General features: G+C 58.3%; 1 protein-coding gene across 1 annotated transcript in view; it reads right to left on the bottom strand.

Annotated features, from left to right (window-relative positions):
• The window catches only part of CHD6 (chromodomain helicase DNA binding protein 6), a 49,788-nt gene extending 30,493 nt beyond the window's left edge, over positions 1-19,295 (bottom strand). The window contains 17 exon segments of the mRNA XM_009329355.1: positions 437-601; positions 1,137-1,332; positions 1,850-2,060; positions 2,566-2,821; positions 3,604-3,747; positions 5,391-5,567; positions 6,016-6,259; positions 6,885-7,006; positions 7,327-7,461; positions 7,739-7,825; positions 9,297-9,414; positions 9,775-9,833; positions 10,326-10,391; positions 13,325-13,474; positions 14,065-14,203; positions 18,481-18,980; positions 19,224-19,295. Coding sequence (XP_009327630.1) covers positions 437-601; positions 1,137-1,332; positions 1,850-2,060; positions 2,566-2,821; positions 3,604-3,747; positions 5,391-5,567; positions 6,016-6,259; positions 6,885-7,006; positions 7,327-7,461; positions 7,739-7,825; positions 9,297-9,414; positions 9,775-9,833; positions 10,326-10,391; positions 13,325-13,474; positions 14,065-14,203; positions 18,481-18,980; positions 19,224-19,295 — 2,841 coding nt within the window.
• Positions 19,296-22,729: the final 3,434 nt, after the last annotated feature.

Below are 22,729 nucleotides of genomic sequence, written 5' to 3'. Positions count from 1 at the left end.
GGGCGTCCACCTCCCTCTGTCAGAGCGGCTGAACCTGCCCAAAACATGGGGGCATCACTGACCTGGCCAGCCACCCTGGGCACTGCACAGCAGGAGGAGGCTCTTCTATCAGCCCCAGGAGGGAGGGCAGAGATGCCCCAAGCCAACCCAGACCTGCTGCTGCTACAGCAGAGGTTACTTCAAGACACCGCCTGAGGGACTGTCAGGAATTTCAGTCCCTGTCACCCATACACAGTACCACGTGTCACCCAACCCCATGGCAGTGCAGAGACAGCCTGCCAGGCCAGACAGCAGCAATGTGAGTGTGTGGGACCGGGCTCTCCCTCCCCAGAAGCCTGCCCAGGTCTCTGCTCCAACCTCGCAGTGACTTGCAGGGGAAGGAGGAGAGCTCTCCCGCAGCGCCTCCCGCCTAGCCCCACTCTGACAGCCATCCTACCCCGTTGGTGCTGCCCTTGCGGTTGATGTCCTGCAGCACAGCCTTATCCAGGCCCAGCTTCAGGCTGGCCTTGTCGAACATCTCCCGCTCGTAGGAGTTCCTGGTGATGAGGCGATAGACTTTCACCGCCTTGCTCTGCCCAATCCGGTGGCAGCGAGCTTGAGCCTGGGAGTGCAGAGGGCACAGCATCAAGCACAGTGAGCCATGGGGCTTGTGCCCCCCTGCACCAGCACCCACCACTCACCCACCTGAGCCACAATCAGCTCCCACCCACCAGAGCACCCTCATCTACTGCCTGTGGCTGACCTGACAGGGGTCTGCCAACGGGTGCTGGTTAACGCCAGGCCTGCACGGTTGTGGAGCAGGAATCAGAGACCCCTGCACCCCTAGGCAAGGACACAAGGCTCAGGCTTGTGTCAGCCTTGGCTCTCTGCAGATGGGGGCACCCAACACTTCACCCCCTCCAACACCAGGTATGGACAAAGTGTTGCCTGGCCTGTGGCCCACCCGTGCTTTTAGTGCCACACCGTGATCTCCCCCATGACGTGTCCCCTCTGTCTGCACTCCTGCCGGCTCTCCCAGCACAGGACCCCATGCCCAGTACAGCCAGGTGCTGCTGCCCTTCCCTCCCCGGCTGGCATGAGTGACAGGAGCTGTGCTGCAGGACCTCCCGGCAGCCTGTCCCGGCCCAGCCTGTTACCTGGAGGTCGTTCTGTGGGTTCCAGTCCGAATCAAAGATGATGCAAGTGTCAGCAGCGGTAAGGTTGATGCCCAGCCCACCTGCCCGCGTGCACAGGAGGAAGACGAAGCGATCCGAGTCGGGCTTGCAGAAGCGGTCGATGGCAGCTTGGCGCAGGTTCCCGCGCACCCGCCCATCAATGCGCTCATAGGTGTACCTGCTCCGAGAGGGGAAGAGGTGAGAGCAGGATCACAGCAGGGCCTGAACTAGCTGCAGCTTACAAACCCCTTCTTGCTCCTTCCCCCGGGCTGTGTGTGGGCATGCAGGCAGCTGGGACTTACTGGCAGGACCTGTGCACAGGTGGAGGTTCTGGCCCCATCAGCCTGTGTGCACTGTAGTTGTTCCCAAAAGTCGTTCCTCTTATGATGGCAAAATCATCAATGACCCCACGCGTGGTGCACGGATATGAGGCTCATGGGAACCAGGACCAAGAGAAGGGCCTATTTCCATGTGGTCACTCCTAGGACTAGCCCCAGGCAACGCAGAATGGACAGGTCAGAGCTGCCCAGCTTTGGGGTCTCTGCACCCACCAGCAGTAGCTTGTAACTCAGATTCTTTGGTACGTGGGCACAGAATGGCCAAATCCCCACCTTGGGCTGTTTCCACTCTGTATCTACAGTGCAGGATGGAGGTGATGTGGAGGAGCTGTGGTGAATACTGAAGCCTGTACTAACCGCCTCTGAATGAGATAGTCTTCCAGGATGTCGAGGCAGCGCACCATCTGGGAGAAGATGAGCACCTTGTGCCCACCGGCAATCAGCTTGGGAAGCAGCTTATCAATGAGCACCAGCTTCCCGGCCGCCTGGATCATTGCCTGCAGCTGGAAGTCTGGCGCCTCTGGGCTGTGTGTTTTACGGAAGTCTTCCAGGATTTTCTCCTCTGCCCCTGCCAGGTGAGAAGAGACGTAAGCTCTTGGCGAGGCTGGCAGTGCAGCTGCCCCCAGCCTCCCGTGCAGGGCAACAGCAAGCCACCACATGAGGAACAGAACCCATGCAGTCAATCAGATCTAGGGAGGTTGACTAGAGACCTCCAGAAGCCCCTTCACTCCTGTGACTCTACTCCTTCTTCAGGGCTTGCACCAGCTCTTGGCAGAACAAGCCAGGCTGGGATGTTGGAGAGGGTCCCATGCCAGAATACCCCCAAACAAAGCAAGCCTCGCAAGACCCTGAGGTGCCCAACAGCGAGCAGCACTTGCAGGGAGCTGGGCTGCCTGTGAGGGCAACAAGGCAGATCACTGCATCCTGTGCTGCGCCTGGATGCACAACCACACCAGCAGCAGATGGCATGAGGGCCTCAGCTGGCTCCCAAGCTGGGTGAGCTCTGCAGGTCGTGACCAGTATATGTTGCAGTGATATCCGTCCCCCCCACACCTCCTGTGCACAGCCCTCACCGTTGATGAGATATGGGTGATTGCAGCACTTCCGCAGCTCCATCATAGTGTTGATGAGGTTGGGCATATTGTGCTGGTTGGCACCCTTGGAGAGGAAGGAGAAGTTCTTCTCCAGGATGGCCCGGTAGTATTTCTTCTGGATATTGGTCAGCTCCACCTCAATGATGGTCTCCTGCTTGGGTGCCAGATTCTTCTCTACATCATCCTTCAGCCGTCGCAGCATCATGGGCTTCAGGATGGACTGCAGCTTCTTCACCTGCCAGAGCAAGCGCAGAGATTCACTGCCCTCCCTGCATGGCAAGCACATGGTGACAACAGCGGAGCGGCCTGCAACGCTAGAGCCTCCCCAGGCTGGAAACCCACTACAAATGACCATGAAGCAGCTGCTCTGCTGACAGCCAGGACAACTTCAGGGGCCGGCTTCCTTGGGGCAGGCATGTGAGTGACCCTGGGCCATGAACTCCGCACGCTTCTGCTGCTGGCAGCCTTGGGTAAATGTGTCTGCTGCAGGAGGAGAGCTGAGACCTTCGATAGCAGCTGAGATGATGGTTGCTCTATGTGCCTGTGCCTGCTCCCTCAGAATGATGATCTTTGTGCAATCTCCACTTAAGCCAGACATTCAAATGGCAGCAAGACAGCCCAGGGGACTGAGCTGCTTTCTGTGACGCATGCTCAAGGGGAACTTTGGAGGACGGCTCCCCAGGGGAACGTGACACGGGCGACTGACACATGGACTTACTGATCCCCCTACATTCCTGTTGGTCTCAGGGACAGACCAGGTGGGAAAGTCGGGTGAGCTGTGCTGCCCAAGCATGCAAGGGGCAGCAGGGAGCTAGGTAGGGAGCAGACCACTGCCTTGGCACAGGCTGGTCTCCTCTCTCCAAAGCAGTGCTAGGGGCTCTGTCACAACTTTGCTTCTCCTGGCATGAGGAGTCCTATTCACTTCCATGAAGCACACGTCTGAGTGCGTGCCTGTCTTGGTGACCATGCATCCCAGTGGCCTGTGCTAACAGTCACCAGCATCACTCTTCCAGGTACCTGTTCCTCTGTCTTCAGGTCTCCAAACTCCTCCAGGAAGGCTGTCTCTGAGGGGAACTGCTGTGGCTCCAGGAAATTCAGGAGGCTGAAGAGCTCCTCCACCGAGTTCTGCAGGGGGGTTCCTGTCAGCAGCACCTTATGCTCCTGGGTATACACAGAAAACAGGTTGAGGGCTCAGACACACTGGCTGGGTCCAAGGGGTCCCAAGAGCACAATGCTCTTTGTCTTCCAGCCTCAGGAGCACTCTGGGTGGCCTGGGGGCACACACACTCCCTGAAAGGCTCCCCTGGCCGTGGTGCCAGCCCTGACCCAGACACTGCCACGCAACACTGTCTTGTGGCTCCCAGGACGCTCCCCTGGATGTGTCCCAGTCCAGCTCTGTGCAGCAACAACAGCCAAAACTGAGAATCCCACACTGCCCCCAGGCTTCAGCCCTGCCCTGGCAACAAGACCCTCAGGCAGGGCTGTGCTGGCACCGGATGGGGATGCTGACAGAACCCAAGCCTCCGTGCACCTGGGGGCAGGATGTCCCTCTTCAGGGCTTGGGTAGAACAAGAGGGAACATGTCCCAGAGCCATGTGATACCGAGGGGCATCAGGGACCTGCTGCTAGGGCCAGCGTGAGCAGGGTGCTCCAAAATCAGCAGGGGCACGTATGACTGCGTCAAGTGTGCACTGGGAACAAGGAGGAGCTTTTATTAGAGGTTCACCATGTAGGTACATGCACAATAAAAGGAGACAGGGGTCCAGACAACCGCCCAAGACCTGAGGGGGTGAGGAGCGGATGACCCCTCAAGGAGAACGCACTCCGTTCCCTGTGCCGACACTGCGGGCTCTGGCTTCAGGCCTCCCGGGGCGCTCGCTCAGTGCTCAGGCTAATCCTCTTGCCCAACCTAATGCGGGGAATGTCCCCAAGAGTCACCAGATACGAAAGAAGGGCAATTGTAAGGCTCCCAAAGGACTTGTACAAAGGAAGGTGATGATTACGAAGGGGGGTCAGCAGCAATCCTGCTTTGCCCCAGGCTGCTCACAACCCAGCAGGGACCTGCACAACACACAAGGTCACGGGAAAACAGCAGAGTCTGGGAACTGCAGACATAAGACTAATAATTTTTGGAGGCCTGGCCCAGCTACAGCTGAGTGTGATGGAAGCTGGGTAGGGCTGGGAGATCCAATAGGCCTGATGGCCCTCGGTCCAGCAAACAGCAGTGCTGTCTTTCCCAGGGCTGGAAAGGAGCTGGACATCCAAATCAATTTCTCAGAGCAGCTCATTGATCCCTTTTTCACCACGCACAGTCCTGCACCCCCATTCCTGGCACGGACTGGTCCCATGTTTGCAGAGCAGTAAGAAACCAGCTTGAATACTGCAGCCCTGCTCACCGCAGGGTACAAGGCACACCATGGCCAGAGGATGCTGTGCACGGCTGGTCAGCAACTGCCTCCATGTGCTGCAGCAGCCTAAGCTGTGCTGCAAGGCCAGACAGTGCTCTGCCAGGGAGTGCACACAGATGGGAAGGCATGGGGGACTTGGTCTGCTGTGGGTTAATATTCCACTTCAGCAAAAAGGAGTTTGTGATGGCTGCAGGGCACCAGTGCCCCATCCATCAAAGGGCCCCCCATCACTGGCACTGCTTCAGCGACCTGATGGGTCCTGGATGGTTTTCCCTCTGACAGGGAGCTCTCAGCCCTGGCACTGGGCCTGAGCAGCTGGCAGTGGCATCTGACTGGTAGGCATGGCCATCTCTGGCCCACCCTGCTCTCACGTGAACCTGGGCAGGACATGCTCACCAGGGCCATGAGCTTTAGCCCCTCCAGGAGTTTGCAGTTCCTGTTCTTCAGGCGATGTGCCTCGTCAATGACCACGCAACGCCACTGGATCTTCTTCAGCTCCGGGCAGTCGGCAAGGATCATCTCAAAGGTGGTTATAACCACCTGGAACTTGAAGATCCCAGGGAGAGCATTACCCTAGGGAGACATAAACCATATGCAGTACTTGACTCCTGAAGGGTGGCAGGACACTGTCAGACATCCTGTCAACATATCAGTGTTAGCATCTGGGTCCCAGCTGGGATTTCCCCAGATACATCTCTCTCAAGCAGCGGGCAGGTTCCTGCAAGCCTCCCCTCTGGCCGCAGACTGCATCTCTCCAAACCAGACACTGCTTCAGGGCAGACAAACAGGCCTGGACAAGAAATGTGGCTGGGGCTCTGCTGTATTTTCCCCTTTCTGCATGAGTTGGGCCTGTTCTTCACTCATACACAGTGCACCCTGAGTCCATGCCAGCAAAGGAGTCTTAAAAGATCACCTTTCTCTCTCCAGATGAACCACAAGCTCCACATGCAGCTCAGTGCTTCCCAAGTAAAGGAAGCCAGGGCTGGGGGATGCATCTAGGAGTGTTGTGCGCGTCAATCACCTGCGTGTCCCTGTACACCATCTCGTACTGCTGGATCATCTGCCGGCTGATCTGGCTGCCATGGTACACGATAGCATTCATCTCCGTCCAGGTGCGGAACTCCCTCTCCCAGTTGGTGATGGTGGAGAGAGGTGCGATGATGAGGAAGGGGCCATGGATGCCCATCAGGAATATTTCTGAGAGGAAGGTGATTGACTGGATTGTCTTCCCCAGCCCCATCTCGTCAGCCAGGATGCAGTTCTTCCTGCAGAGATGGACAGGGGCAGGTGAATGTGGCTCTCAGGGGCAGGAACCACCCTGTCACCAACTCCTTGATGGGATGTCAGGCACATCACCTCCACCCACACCTCTCTGACCCTGCAGCGTGAAGGGTGAGTCAACATTGGTACAGTGGCCCAAACCAGTCTGGGTAAGCCAGACCATCCAATTTCTTGCAAGATGATGCACCCAAAGTTAGTGTGAAAGATGCTGTCCTCACTAGCCAGTGAAAGATGCATCTGATGGCCTGCTGCAGCTGAGAACATGCATATTCCCGCACTCCTGCCACAGGAATGGGTCACCAGTAGCTTGGCCAGTACCAAAAATCAGGTGTATCTTAGACCCATAGCTGAGCCCTACTATCTCCAAGACTCATCAGCATTTACCAGGGAGAAACATTCTTAAAGACTCAGTTGCAAAGATAAAACAAACACAATTTTTCTGACAGCTGCCTGCCAGCTCCAGCTCTGGAAGGACTCAGCAGCTGCTCTGTCAGGCCCCTGTTTTTCAGCTCTGCTTCCCCAGCTCTGCTGCTCCCGTGACTGCACACACCAGGGCCCCACTGCCAGCAGGACTCCTCATGGGAGCACAGGGCTCCAGCCCCTCCTCACCTGTTATACCAGTTAAAGAGCAGCCAGTTCATTCCCTCCAGCTGATACTCCCGCAGCTGGTTGCTGTTCTTATACTCCCGGGACTTCTCCAGTTTCTGCCAGGACTCGGATGCCGGGCGCTCCTAGGAGGAGAGAGCAGGAGCAAGGTCCATGAAGAAGAAGAGGCTAACACTCAGCGAGGCCAGACCCAACTTCTGGGGCTGTGCATCAGGACAACACTTCAGAACAGTCATTGACAGCTGATTCACAGCAAGATCTTGGCCTCCGGATCCCACCCTCAGATACTGCTAACTAACCCATCCAGAGGGAAGGATATGGGGCTTGCACTGCAGCAGCAGGGATAAGAAGGTCAGCATTGCTGGACCTGTGCATGACACAGACAGTCCCTGCCTGCCCAGGGCAGCGAGCTGCCAGCCGGGTACGTTACCTCTGGGTACGTTACCATGTGCTTGATTTCTGGAGGGATTTGGAGGGCTTCAAACTCTTTAATCTTCCCTGGGTCAACATCCTCCTCCAGCTCCCAGGTGCTCTCCTCGTAGGGCAGTGAGCACCACTTCACCAGGTAGTGAGTCACCTCCTGCAGTGCAGACAGACAGGCTCAGAGGCAGCGCAGGCTCACGGCCACTCAGCCCCAGCGTGCGGGCGCAGACTGTGACTGAGAGCGAGTCACAGGGACGGTCAGCAGCCCTCCATTTACCCCTGTGCCAAGGGGTCCACGGGGACAGGGCTCAGGCTGCGCAAGGCTGGGAAGGCCTCAGGGTGCTCAGAGATGACACGCAATGCATGTCGTGGGTCTGGGCCTCCTGCCAAGCCTCCCTCCCTCCGTGGGGCAAGCAAGCAATGCAGCCACTCACCTCCCCGGTGTCAGGGTCCTTCGTGTGAGCAACCTCCAGAATTCGATCTACCTCCACATAGTCCGGGTTGAACAAATCCTCATCAGGCTGCGACAGCAAAGAGTGAAAAGAGAGGTAAGTTCAAGGCGATTCCAGGGTTAAACAGATGGTGGGCACGAGTAAACAGCTGCAGGACATCTGTCCCCAGGATGCTGCTAGCTGTGCGCAGCACACCAAGTGCCCTGGATGCAGGTACGTGACATCTGTCTCTGGGCAGGGAGGACGCAGGAGCCCTGCAGAAGGCAAAGCTCTTGCTTTAGAGTGGCCACAGGCTCCATGCTGCCCTTGCTGGGAGGCAGGAACATCCACTCCAGCCCATCTGGCCCCAAGGTACAAAGCCCTGAGCTGTATGCTCCAGCTTATGTGCAGCATCCAGAGCTGTGACTGCCACAGCACAGAGGCACACATAGCACCCGATGAACTCCACTCCTCTGCAAGGGATGACACCTTGTTCTCTGTCTCTGCCTCTCTCTCCCTACCTTCAGCTCAGCAGTCACCAGCAGCAACCACTCATGAGGCAAGGGCTCATCCTCCTGCCAGGAACACCTGGGGAGGAGTGGGCTTTAGACTAGCAGTGGTCGTCAGAGACACATTGTCTAGGGCTTCGGAAGGAGAAAAAACAGGCTTCTATGTTGACAGCTCCCCAAGACCCAGTTAGTCACAGGAAAGAGCATTTGCTCCTTGCTAAATTGTTAGTGGTACAGTGCGTTCCAACACATGCTTTTTCTTTGCATCCTGGGAAAGACCCAAACGGACTTGGGAGTGAGAAATTTTACACACCCCCTCAGTTTTCCAGCTACATCCATGGAGAAATTTTCATAGCCTACTGGCCTGATTTACACCTGTAAGGGGCAGTTTGAGGAGATCCAACAACTATCTCTAGAGCAGTAAGATAAATTATAGAACACCTTTCATATTAAACAAGATTAATCTGCTTATAGAGCAGAGCAGGCAGGAGCTGCCCTAAGCCCAAGTATTTATAGCTCCCTCTCTCTCATAGCATCTCTGCTCCACCATGAAAGCATCTCCAGCACTGCACGCTGCCTCCCTCCCATTGAGCAACGCTTCCAGGGTTGGCAGTGCCTGGCAAGAGACATTTGTCACCCTGCCCATACCTCCCCCAGTTACACCATGGGTGTTCAGGGCACCGTCATGGCCCCTTGGCTCCAGCATCCCCACCCGCTCACCCTCTTGTGCTGTGCCCTGGTTCAAACCAGCCTGGAAGCTCGAGGTGCCATGCTGCTGCCTGGGCATTGCCATGGTGTCAGCAAGGGGGCACAGGCAGGGCTCTGGGCAGCATTCCCAGATCACTGAGCTACGGCAGAGCTCAGGCAGGGCAGGCACAGCTGCACAGTGAGCCCTGCCTGCCCACTCCAGCCCTCAATTTTGGCCCTAAAGCTGGTCTCACCTAGGCAGGGAGGTGCCAGAGGCAGCGCTCGGCTCTTGGCCTGCTCAGCCACCGCACCAGGCCCAGGTGTGCCAGGGTCGGGCACAGCTGCTTGCCAGACTCAGCTCTCACCTCTGTAAAAATATGCTTCATCTGAGCCTGCTTGTTCCGGAAGCGCTTTATCTTCTGGGAGATCCTGGGGTCCTTCTCCAGCTCCTCTAGAGTTGCCCACTTACAGTGGAGGTAGGAGCTGCAGAGGAAAAAAGAAATCAACAAAACATGACCAAAGAGGCCTTTGGGCCCCATCCCATCTGCCGCGCAGACCAGCAGTGATCTCCCAGTGACCCAGAGAACACCCAGCCTATGCCTCGCCATGTGAAACCCCAAACTGGAGGAAGCCGTGGCCCAGGTCCAGGCCAAGACGGAGCAGTGCAGCTGCAGCAGCTTTCCTGCTTCCCTCCACCAGGGCTGGCTCAGGAGGACAGGGGCAGCGAGACAGGGATGCTGGGGCTGCAGCTGGGGATGGGACAGAGGTGGGAGCTTACAGCCCTCACTCCTGCATGCACAGGGCCCACTGCCGCGGCACAGAGCACCACAACACTGCACGTACAAGTTCCTGTACTTGACGTAGAACTCCTCCATCTCAAATGCCAGGCCTCCGGGATGAGCCTGAAACCAAGGGAAGGAGAGTTAGCGAGTCAGAGCCTGTGCAGAAACCAGGGGGCATCCTCTGTGGCCTGGGCGCAGACGTGCATCCCCTGCCCGGCCACAGGCTCCAGGCAGGCTGAGCCCCACAGACGGCAAGGATGGCCAGATGCTCAGCGTGCTGCCTGCCCCAGAGGCTCAGGGGCCCTCGGGAACGTGGTGTGAGACCACCCTTGAGCATGGGGGACTCAAACACCTCCTGGGCATCAGCCCAGGCCTGACTCCTCTCCAGAGGCTTTCTGGTGCCCAGGGCAGGACAAGCACCATATTGATCCCCAACCCAGAAAGGTGCCAGTCCGGGCATACCCCAGCAGCACCCTGCAAAGAGCAAGTGCAAGGAATGGCATGGCAGCACCGACTGCTGCTACGTCTCATATCCCTGCTGCACAAGGCAGCCAAGTCCCGTCTCTCCTCTGCCCAGGCACCTCCAGCCCCAGTGACATCTTTGCCACTCACCTCCTTCTGCACCATCCTGGAGGCAAGGATCTTCTCAATGATATTGGCGTCATCCTCGGGAGGCTCCTAGGGACAGGAGAGTGGAGCACTGTTTTCCCAGCTCATCGCATGGCTTGGCTTCTGGCACCCTCCCAGCACAGAATGGCTGCTTGCTCCTCTCCCAGGCCACCGGCCGGGCAGCCAGAGCCAGCACAGTGGGAGATGGGAGAGCTGCGCTTGGGGAATCCTTGCTGGGTGCGAGGGTGCAGGTGCTGCCAGCCCAGATACACTCGCCCTCTGCCTGTGCTCCCCAGGCCAGCAAGGCCACAGCACTGTCGTGTTTAGCTGTGCGGGTCCTTCCAGCTAGACCAGAGCAGCCAGAGAGGGTGGCAAGTCTCCCAGAAAAGAGGGGGGAGCTTGGGTGCTTCTGCCCCGAGACTCAAGGAAGGAAATATGCCAAAACATGCACATCTCCTGCTCCCAGCCACTCTCCATGCCAGATCTCTGACTTGCCTTGGCGTTTATACAACCCTGTAGTGCTGGATGGCCCCAAGGCCTCCAGCAGAGCCAGGAGCAGGGCTGTTGGGTCCTGCCACAGGCATTCTCTGGTGCTGCTGCCTGCCCATGGCCACAGGGCATAGGCAACAGCACCTCAGCCCCACCACTGTCTATGCAGCTCTTCCCAGCAGGCTCAAAGTGCCACCTCCTTCACTCCGCAGGCTTCAACTCTGCCATGAGGAAATCACCCCATGAGGCTGCAGAGACCTTTCACTGGCCACCCGCGGGCTCCCACCCTACTCCCTCACGCTGAGCACACGAGGTTTGCTGGAGGTGGCCCTAACATTGTCCTGCTTCCAGCTCTGAGACAGCAGGCACATGGCAAGTGGGGAGGTCGAGGCTCTCACAGCCACCTGCTGTGGCAGGACCAGCCCCACCAAATGCCAAGGGACAAGTGAACCAGGCTTGTGCCTGTCTGCGCTGTAGCAGGAGGGGCACAGAAAGATTAAGGGGAGAGGACAGACAATAAAAATGTGGAGCTTGTTTTTGCATTAGAAATATCAGTTCTGCCCTTGCTGGGATATGGTACGGCAGCAGGAGGAAGAGCAAAGTGCAGAGCAGAAAGGAGGAGGACTCTGTTCAGACGGTGGCAGAGTCTGGTCCAAGGCAAAGCAGCCCTGAGATGTCCCTTTGCAGACTAGAAAGACCCCTCCAAGAAAGGCACAGGGCAGGCTGGGGAGAGACAGACAGCCAGGGCATCCCACACCACTCACCCAAAAGGGTCTGGGAAAGCCAAGGCGGTGCCCAGGGCTGCAGCAACCCCTCCATGCCCCAGTCCTCAGCCAACCTGCTGCCTCGGCACTCCCACTGCAGTGTGGGGCAGGATGCTGGACCCAGCACTGCAACACAGCAAGCAGGGTAACAGCAGCTCTGTCTGGACCCCTCAGCTGCAGTCCTGTGGCCCAGAGGGGGATTTCTGCCCTATTTCAGGAGCTCTGCCGCACGCCAGGGTAACACAGCCAAGGGGAGCATGCAGAGATGCTCCCGCTGCAGCCACTGTGCAGTGCCCATTTCCCCACACCCAGGCATCCATCCTGGCGCTGCTGGGCTCCAGCTTGACCCTGGTCACAAAGGGCTTGTGTGAACATGGCCAGGGGCACAGTGCTGCCATCGCAGCCACCTCCAGCGCTCCATGGCTGGGAGCTCGCACGCTGACCTGCAGCCCAGCCAGCTTACACAGGACCGTGGCTCATCGCTGGCAGCCTGCAGGCTACCAAAGGAGCCCTGTACCACCGCAGAGAGCTGCTGAGGAATGTGGCCAGGATCCAGGGGGGAAAGCTGCAAGTCCAGGCCATGGGGAGAGCAGCCCTGAGGCCTCAGCACTCCCGTCTTGCCCTGCCGGGTCAGTCCTGACCCTGGGAGCAGCCACAGCCAGGCCCGGCCATGCCCGCTGGCAGGAGCCCAGAGCAGCCACTCAGCAGAGAGCTTTGCTGCCGTCAGACACCAGCTTTAATAATTCATCTGGAGCAGGACAAATTGAGGTGGAAGTCCAGGACTAAGAGGAGAGCAGGGTGGCAGCATGGACACATGCCAAAGGCAACCCATTCCCACCTGCTGTTTTGAAAATCTCGCTTGGAGAGATCACTGCCAGGAGTCCAGCTGGGACATGGCCCCGGGCAGCAGCTGAAGCAGCACTGGCAGCACCTCCCGTGGGTGTGCAGCAGCCCTCCGGGCGAGGCCGGGAGCATCAGGCCAGGTCTTATTTACTGGCTTAACAGCAGAGCTGACTAATACCCACACCAAAGCCTTGTGAAGAGGGGACTAGAGAGGGACACAGGAACACTATGAAAACAATTAGTGACCATTATTATCTGGCAGCTTTGTTAGCGATCAGAGAGAGGGAATGAGCTGCAGGATCCAACACACAGACCAGCAGGAGGGAACTGACAGCACCCGCCAGGAGCCACCGTTGAACCAGTGGGCAGAGGAGGCAGGGCAGTGAGGCCCAAACTGCAGTGACACCAGCTGGTCCCTGCCACACTGCCCAGATCCCTACCATGCTGCCCGGCAGATCAGTTTGGCTGGCAGGTGTCAGGCTGGGCATCTCTACACTCCAAGGTACTGATGGAGATCAGCAATGTGGGCAGAAAACGATGACCTGGCACCTACAAAGCCCTTGGCTGGCAGAGCCCAAATAATAGACTAAACTCATGGACAGGAGCTACAGAGACAGGAGGCAAAGGTGGGTGGGTCATGCCTTCAGGGACACGTCCAGCTACATGACATGTTCCAGAGGCCTTAGTCTCCATGCAGGAGGGGGACAGTCGGACCTGCATTCCTCTTGCCCATCCCTTTGTGCACTCAGTCCCTGCAAAGCCAGCCTGCAGCCTCCCAGACAGGCACACTCTCACCGCATCCTTGTGCTGGGATCCCCCACTTCCTTGAACCTCAGCACTGACACCCTTGGGACACCCTGTGGGAGGCAGGAGGCCCTGTTACCCCAGTCCCACATCCAGCTCTACCTCTGCCTGCCACGCCAGAGTAGAGGCGGAGAGCGCGGAGGTTCGCCCAGCTCCCAGGACGGCTATTGTCTCGCCATCATCATCCACCACCTTGAAATCCAGGTCCTCATTGTACTTCCTCCTCTTCACTTGCCGTCCTGAGCGGCGTTTCTGTGTATGGGATGAAAAAGGCAGTCCTGGGGGAGACGGCTAGACCAAGTACCTCCTCCTTGCTTGAGCGGAGGAGAGAAAGCCCCAGGGCTGCCTGATCTCCAGCCCACCCCCTGCTCCAGTGGGATGGAGGTGGTGGGAAGAACAGGCAGCCCTTGGAGGTAAACCCATCACAGCAGTGCCAAGGTCTCCATCAATGCCTGACCCACACAACCCCATCAGCCCCCGAGACCTGAAGCAGTGGAGCCCTGTGGAGACACACGCAGCTCCCCAAGCCCTGTGGGGCTGACCTGCCTCCCCGCGCTGTGCCGGGAAAGGGGAGCTGCCAGGAGCCATGGAAGAGAGGGAAACTCAAGGCTGAGACACGTGCAGCGCCCAGGGCAGCAGCATGCACCCAACTCAGGGCCACCAGCTGACTTTAAGCAGTGTGGCTGGTAGACCCCGACCCCAGAGTCTGAAACCCCCAGCAGGTTTCAGCCACACTGCTGAAAGTGCTCTCTGATCACTGCGCCCTGGGGCCCAGCTCTTCTCCCACTCAGAGGCAGCTGGGATTTCCCCCACCAGCAGCCAGCCAAGGGCTTCAAACATACCTGGCTGTCAGCCGACTCTGCAGACTCCTCTGGGCTCTGCACGGATGGGCTCAGGAGATCCTGATCCAAATCCAAACTGTCCACTGGTATCTCATTTTTCCGCTTCCCTTTCTTCTTCCTCTCCACAGGGGTGTCCTTGCTGCCAAGACAGACTGACAGTTAGATCTTGTCCTAGGGATCCTGGAGGATGAGCCAAGCAGGCACCCACACAGGGCTCTGCTCCCACAGGATCACCCAGAGGCAGCTCAAGGCTCCTGGGGCCTCCCCCAGCATTGGGGGTCCCCAGTCAGTGATGCTCATTAATCGCCATCAAGTGTTTCTCCATCCAATTCCAGTACACTGGGATGAAAGGGTCCACCTGCCCCGGCCTGGTGTGGGGCAGAAAGGGGCTGGGGGCTCCCACCAGCCAGGGGAACAGCCCCACAGGGGCTGTAGGAGATGGGGTTCAGCTCATGACCAGCCCTCACTGCTCCTTCGGCATGGGGAGCCCAAATGCGTGAGGTCAGCATGCTCCGGAGAGTGGCTCAGGCGTGGTGATGAGCTGGGAGGAACCAGGCCAGCCTCTTCCCTCCAGGTAGGGTGGCCCCTTCCTCTGACCATGAAGTCTCCACAGTGAAGGCAGGTCCTGCACCAGAGCGCGGCAGCCTCTGCCCCAGCTGGGAAACTGAGACAGGGACCTCTGTCTAGCGCAGGTGCAAGGAGGATCTCCCCACCGCCAAGCCCAGCAGGCCATGGCAATGAGGTGCCTGCTCTGAGCAGAGCACTCACAAACACGTCCTGCACTGGCGAAAGTCAGGAATACAGTTCAGCAGCTCCAGAGGCAACCCGTGTCCTGGCACCCCAGACACAAACCTTCTAGCCCAGTCTGAGAAGCACTGGCCATCCTGCCAGCCACCTCCCGCATGTGCTGCAGAGCCCTGCCAGACCCCAGTAAACCTTTACACCAGTGTTGAGGCAGAAGCTGCTCCAGCTCATGGTTTGTCTTCCCTGAGCCACAGCACCGAGTCCCCTCCCGAGATGGCAGCTCAGCAGACGCTGGCCTGTGCCTTTAGCTGAAAGGAGTTAAGCCCCGTAATCACCATGGACACAGGGAGGATGCAGGTCCCAGACTCCCACCGGTGCAATGGCCCACCACGGCGGTCACCACCACCTCCAAGGGCCCACCAGGAGGCTCTGTCCCACCAGGCAACTATCCTCCATGCTCAAGTTGTGGAGGGGATTTGGGCCCTGCTCCTGGTGAGTCCCACCACCTTCCTGCAAACATAAAACATGCAAAGACGCAGCCCAGCCCCGTGGCACGCTCTCGGGGTCAGGGCCACCCAGCTCCCCATGGCACCCAGCACCCACTACAACCTGCCTGCGCAAGGGAACATGCCCAGGAAGCACCAGGGTAAGAAACAACCACTCCCAACGTACCCATCCATCCTTACCCTCTGCAAGGAACACTGTTAAGGGAATGATTTCAAAGAGCAACATCCCCTTCCTCACTCACAGCCCCGCCAATCATCCCCTCCACATCCCAGACCTGCACAGTGGCAGAGGAATGGTTAGTTTCAAAGCCGTGTCAAGGTTTTACCCCCGTTTCATGAGAAAAATCACTGCTTGCCTGGGACTCACAAAAACCAAGCAGTTAAAAATCTGCTGTTCAGGCCAAAAATGCCCTGGCCAATGCACCCGCGCTTCAATTAGAGGCCCTGAAAATGCACTGCAAGCACTGCTTCCACCCAAGCAATAACTCCCAAGATATTGATTTGTAAGTCACAATTAACAACTGCTTCATTCATGAACCAGTAGTTGGCTATGATTAGAAATAATTTAGAAGAAATTATGCCACCATTATCTGCCACTTAGAGAACTCCCAGCAATCACTTCATCTGCATGGAGTGCTTACCCTGCCTGCCGTTCACCTCTCCCTCCCCGCACTGCCAGGGGCCCCCAGCCCACCTCCCCGTCTCTGTCCCGGGCAGCAGGCACAGGGGGGGACACAGCCCTGTTCCCTGCAGAGCTTCCACCTTGACACCCATGGGTGCCTCCACCCAGCGGCCATTCCTCCCGTGGGTGGGTTTGCTGGTGGCTGACCCAGAGGCCAAGGCAACAGTCTGAGAAGAGGCTCAAAGAGGGGCTGCGGAGGAGGGGAAGCTGCAAGGAGGACCCACATGCTGGATTTTCCAAGCAGCAGGGCTGGACCTAGGTCCTCCTGGAAGGTGCAAGTGAGCAGGAGGAAGTACCACAGGCTCAGGCTCCACTGGGACAGGGCATCAGGAAAGCACAGAGCTTTGTGGCACTCCCAGACTCTCACACACAGTTTCTTCTGGCTGCATGATGTGTTACGGAGTTACATTAACTATTCTTTTTTGCATGAAGTGACCTCTTCACCAGGGCTCCACACGCTGGCCCCCAGCACAGCAAGCGGATTACCCTTCAGCCCCCCTCCTGGTACCCCCAGACCCTGCCGTGACTTTGCAGGAGGGACCAGGGTCTCCAGCTCTGCAGCTGGGGGTTACCCCGCCACAATCCCCATGTCTAGCAGAAGTGACCTGCCCACCAGCTACCCATGGCAGGTTGCACTGTCATGGGCTGCTTTTAGCACCCTGTGAAGGCACTGCTGTCAGCCAAGGGACTTGCCAGGGTGGCAACAAGCTCCTGGACGAGAGTCATGAGTGCCTCCAGGAGCCCAAGCCTCCACAGTCTGCTGTTCACCAGGCTTCCCTGCTTTGGTCTGGTCCCAAAGGTCCCACTGCAGGGGTGGACCTCTGTGAACTGCCCATATGGCAGTTTCTTACTGGTGGAGCAGAGGTATCATTAGGAAAAGCTGCTAGCTGCATCCCCCATCCCAGGATCCTCCTTGGTGCCCAGTGCTGCCTTTACATGGGCTCCATCCTTCCCTTCCTTGCCTGCAGCCCCTCTCCTTCCCTCTCCACCTCCAGCTCCTCCACTGCAGGCCTCCTCAAGGCCTTGAGAAGCCCTTCCCTCACCCTCCTGGCACTGTCTGCTTGATCTGTCCATCCCCATCTGCTCCGGCTCACCAGCCCACAACAACGCGGGGCCTTGGCTTCCTTGTGTGCAGAGCCCCAGGCTCGAGGAATACCAGAAGTGACAGCGCTGCACAGCTCAGGGACCCGCCAGGGACTCGGCACCCAGCTCTCGCCCTGCTGAGCTCCCCACCAGCCTGGCGTGGGAGCTTTGCTGCCCCACACCTTCTGTTCACCACCAGTCCATGCCAACGGCACTAACAGCCACCCTGGCGCCGGCTCCACAGCCCTGGCCTCTCCAGGATCCAGGTGTCAGCGAGCTCTGAAGGAGCAGGGCTGTGGAAGACCTGCGGCTTGGTCCTCGCCCTGCACATGCGTCCTGCAGGCAGCCACGGCAGGAGAGAGGTAGGCAGATCCCACAGACCCTGGGATGCCCGTTCTGGTGACCATTTCCAGGAAAGTGCCCTCGAGAGAAGCTCTACCAAATTGGTGTTTTCTAACAAAGAAAGTTTTTGCTGAGAAATTCCCAGCTGGCTCCTGTATTAATCCCATTTACAGTAGAAATATATTCATCCTATGGATTATTTATAGTACACGAGCAGGGCCCAGCTCCAACCGATAAGCCTGCTTTGTACAGGACTCTCCAAAAACACTTATTCTCGCCAGTCCACAACAGTAAACCAAATGACACTGGTGCTGTTGAGACCTGCTCTGCTATCTGCACTCATTCCCATTTAAAAAGAAATCAGAGCTAAGAAATCAGAGAGCTTCTGGCCAATCAGCCTGTTAATTAAAAGGATGAGGAATTACTGGAGGCAGTGGCATTGAGCTGTGCAGTACAAGGGAGTCCTCAGGCCTCCCCCTGCTGCCGGCCTTGGCTGCCAGCACAGCTCCGCAGCTGCAAGGGAGGGACAGGTCCTGCCGCCCAGGAGAGGGAGAGGAGACAGTACGTGCTCCACCATCCACCCAAACCTGAGCCGCAGGAAGGCCGGCTGCCGGCCCCCAGGCATGTGGGGACCCTCAACTGGCAGCCCAGGGTCAGGTTCGTCTCACTCACATACCCTCTGCCTGGGCCCCAAAACAGGTATGACAGGCCCTCTGCCACACAGCACCTCGGTGTCCTGGTAAGACACCTCCCTAAGGTCCCTCTGCCCCCCAGGACACTCAGCACAAAGGCCAGGTCAAGGAGAGGCCAAGACTCTTTGGTCCTCTTCTGGATCTGGGGTCTCAAAGGGCCTCATCCCCAAAAGGGCACCCGCCTGTCCTGTCTCTGCGTGGCCAGAGAGCTCATCCTGGCCTCCCGACTGGCACGTCCAGCCTTCAGCACAAGGAGCCCATGCACCCTGCAACATGGTGGCCCAGCATGGCTCTCTTGGCCGAAGCTTCTGCAAGCCCACAGCCCCATCCACACCAGGCACAGAGACAAGGTCACACCACCACCCACCTGCTCTTCTTGAGTCTTGCTCTGGGGGCAGGCTCAGAGCCGCTCTTCTTGTCTTTAGGCTCCTTGGGGGCTTTGGGTTCCCGAGGTTTCCGGGGCTTCTTGGCCACCTCCCTCTGCTTGGGCTCCTTCAGCTTCTTGGGCTCCTTAGACTTTTTAGGCTCTTTTGGTTCTTTAGGCTCTCTCCTCCTCTTTGGTTTCACCTCCACAGCTGCTTTTTCTCCCCCTTCCTGCTCTCCCAGATCCTTTTTCTTCCGTTTCTTCTTCACCCCCGTGCCCCCACCCCCACTGTCCTGCATCCCGTTCTGGGTGCTCGTCCGCTTCTGGGGAGCCCCGTCGGGCTCCTCCTCTGGGCACTGGCACGGGCCGCCCGTGTCTGTGGCCGTCACCGTCACCTGGTGGGGCACCTCGTCCTGCTCCTCACTGCTGGCAAAGGGGTCCTGCGCCTTGCACTCCCAGGCATCCGACATTGGGGAGCGGCTCAGCACTTTTAAGCTTGGCGGCTGCAGAGAGAACAGAAAGGAGGCGTGTGAAGCAAATGCCACATATAGAAATAGCAGGCACTTTGGGGGGAACTGCAGCCCCAGCGAGGCTCTAATCACCTGGGTGCAGCACAAGCAACGTCCCTCGACATACGGGGGACTATGGCTAATGGCCACCACACACAGACGCAGCTCAAAGGGGAGGACCCCCCCTTTCCTGCCCAATGGAGGCTGACAGGTTAGAGAGGCCTTTTGGCTCCCCACCAGCCCACGTAGGTCCAGAGCGGAGGCGGCTGGCCTCTCTGGTGTGTCCCCAAGCACAGTCCTGCCTTTCATCGCACACCCCACTCTGCTGAGACCCAAAGCAACCCACGCACCCAAGCCACCTCCCGCCCATTGCCCAGAGCTAGGGATTGTCCTGGCAAAGCAGAGAGGGAATTAAGGATGCCTTGCAGCCTCTGGCAACAAGAAGCAGGCCCACAGGTCCGTTTGGGGCAGAGCTCAGGGCAGAAGAGGTGGGGTTAGACCGGCACCTTTCCTGGGAGCTGCTGGGCCCCAGGCCCCCCTCCCGCCCAGGAGAGTGGAGCCACTCTTCCTGCTCCGGCTCTTCCTTCACTTCCTGCGAACTTTCCAGCACTGAACACTGAAAGGAATTCAGCTGCCTTCCCAGAGTGCTCCACTGCGGCAGGCCCAACCAGAAAACAGCATGAAAAGGCCCAGCTCTGCTCGAGCAGCAGCAAAAGTGTCTGCGATAAGGAGCCCAGGCTCCTCAAGAGCAGTCTGCACCGATGGGGCTGGCAGGGGACAGCCAGAGGAAGGGAGCTGCGGGTGACGATTTGTAATGGGGACCAGAAACATCCCTTGGAGCAGCTGCCAGAGGGGGAAAGAGCAAGGGATGCGCAAAGGGCCGGGCAGAAGCGTAGCTGTGTGCAGCAAGGATGGGGAAAGTAACATGTCGAGCTCCACTTCAGGTGCTCTGCCAGTTAGTTCCCATCCCCAGCGCCCCGGCACAGGCAGCACCTGGCCCTGCCTGCACACTCAGCCAGCCCACTGCATCCTCTCCTCTCTGCCTGTGATCAGGGGGCCACCAGAGTGCGGCTGGGGCCACGGCCAGCACTGATCCCTTGTGGTACTGCTGAGAGCCCGCCAGCGCAGGGCGCCCAGGGAGGTCACTGCCCACTGCCCCTCCGGCCCCACAGCAGGAGAGCAAACCCCACAGCCTTCACAGGAGATGGCAAACTTTTCACCCACAACCAGCTGATTAACTCCTCCTTTTAACATACGGCTCAGCCATGACCAGAGGGAACCTGCAGCCATCCCTGGCCTGGCTCACCACCACGGGGCTGGCAGATCAGCACCAGACCAAGCCCAGCAGTGCGACCGGGGCTGGAAAGCTGGTCCTGCAGACAGGTGTTTGGTGGCTGTCCCATGAGACAAGGCGCGGGGCTGAGCCCCTGCCAGGCCCACCCCATCAGCCTGGAGGTGGCACCTCCTGGGAGGGAAGCTGTGGGGCAGCTGGTGAGTGGCCCGGGAGGCACCGGGCAGCGGCACACCTGTGGGGACGGTGGCAGTGCCCGCCCTGGCACCCTGTGCCCACGGCTGCCCCAGGCCAGGGGTGCTGGTTCCTTCACAAGCCACTTCCCTGGTGCTGAGGTGCCAGTGCCTCTGGCAGCAATGCCCTGGCCCAGCCATCTGGCTCTTCAGATAGCCCAGAGCTGTGGGAGAGAATGTAAATATTTACATCCTACAGGCTGAGGACTGGAGCCTGTTCGGGGTGGTCTAGGCGCAGGGCACTCTGTATGCTCAGATTTCTGATTTGGATTAGATGGAAGCATTAAATGAAACAGGTTGCAAAGGGGAAAAGACCCCCGATGCCCCTGCAGCCACCCATGAGTGGGGCTGCCAGCGCATCTGGCATCAGCCAGGCAGGCTGCACCAGCATCTCTGCCCGCACGTGGCCACCTCCAGTGCCCTGCCCTGGCCCCTGCTGCCGGTCTGCTCCAGCAAGCTGGGACGGGGGAGAGCAGCCATCCCGTTACACAGACAAGCCACCAAAGTGCACCCAAGCAATTAAGGAGAACCTATTCTGGGCCAGGAGAAAATCAGCACTACAGATGCTGCCTCTGAGCCCACAGGCTGAGCAACAGGATCAGTCCCAGCCTTTGCATTCCTCAGATCTTGCAAGCTCAGGATCAGCTGGAACAACTTACTGGATTAGCTACAAAGCTCACAGACCCCCAAGAGCCTGGATCTCCTTTTGCTTCTGTGCTGAACAGCAGCCAAGTGCAGATACCAGACGGAAAGCAAATCTTCAGCATCCTTGCACAGCAGGAAGGTGACCTACGCCTTCCCAGCCTCAGTTTGTAGCCCTGAGTCTCACAAGGGGCTGCCCGCTTCCAGGCAGACCACCCAACGAGCAACAGGTCTGGATACCACAATTCTGGTGCTGTCCAAGAGCAGGCGATGTCACCTGCCCTGCCAGAGAGGGGTTCCCTGGCTCACCCACAGGACTGGACCAAGACTGGGCTGGGAGCGGTGCTGAGCACCTGGAGCTGCTCTGTCCCTGACAGCCTGTGCCTGGGGGAGCTGAGCCACAATGGCCAGGCATGGGGACGTGGGTCCCTCTCGTTGCATGCATCAGCAATTCCCAGCAAACCAGTGTGGAGTAGGAAGTGCTGAAACTGGCTCATGATTTCCACTGCTGCGCACCAGCCAAGGGGTCCAAAGCTCCCCCTACCCCATCTGCTGTCTGCACCTACAGCTCCAATGCAGGCTTATGGAGCCCAGGCAGGTCCCGCTCGCCATTGGCACATCCACTGCCTGGCAGGAGCCTCAGGCCCCGCTGCAGGAGACAGGCTGATAAAGCTCTCAGGAGAACAGGCCACAAACCGTGACCTACTTTGTGGGGTCTGCCTTGTGCCTGCATTGTGCTGCTTAGGCAAATCAGAAAGGGCATTTTGGTGATTGCTGATGAAGACATCCCAGCCTGCCACAAGCCCTGCTGCAATAAAGTTGAATGCTTTATAGAAACAGCCACGAGCTGTCAGAAGGTTTGTGAAAATGCAAGCAATCCCTCTGCTCCTCCTGCATCACCTCTTGGCTGCCAACAGCCCCTCCAGCCTCTAGGCAAGCCCATCACGGTGGAACACAGATGTGTCCACCCCAGCACACCTCCCAGGCAGCACTGCAGGTCCCCAGATCCAGCAGTGCCAGCACTTTGCCACGGGATGCCCTGTGGGCATCAGACGTCACAGCCTGCTGTGTCCGGGAAGCAGTGCTGGTACCAGTTAGCAGCGCTTGCCTCCAGCTGGAGCAGCCAGAAGCTTCTGGCGCAGGCCCTGCCATGAAAGGGCCATTGAACACCAGCCTGTGGGACCGAGCAGCTCATGGCCAGGGCTTGCACAGGCAGCAGAAGCACAGAGGGGCAGGGAAACCAGGCTCCTCCACGCTGACTGCAGGCAAGGTACTGCCAGCCCCAGAAACCCTTCTGCACCCAAGGCTGCTTGGTTTGTCTTGAGGGGAAAAGGCTCCATGTCATGCTCCTACAAGTCCATGGCAAGCTCCTGCCATCCACATAGGACTGTGCTGCCGAGTACAAATCTGCAGTCAGAGCTCGGCGCACTGCTGCGAGCCAGGGAATGGGCTTTTCCTACTTCCCCTTGATGAGGTTCAGTTTATCCTGGCTTCTCGTCAACAGGAAAAGCCTGAGAAAGCAGTGCCAGTGTTATCTGTGCTCCTACATGGCTTCAAAGCATACTCGCAGCTTGCCT

This window comes from Pygoscelis adeliae, unplaced genomic scaffold, assembly GCF_000699105.1.
Source record: "Pygoscelis adeliae isolate BGI_AS28 unplaced genomic scaffold, ASM69910v1 Scaffold407, whole genome shotgun sequence".
Classification (NCBI taxonomy): domain Eukaryota; kingdom Metazoa; phylum Chordata; class Aves; order Sphenisciformes; family Spheniscidae; genus Pygoscelis; species Pygoscelis adeliae.
The sequence above is the reverse complement of the archived record's forward strand: the minus strand, read 5'-3'. Positions and strand labels throughout refer to the sequence as shown.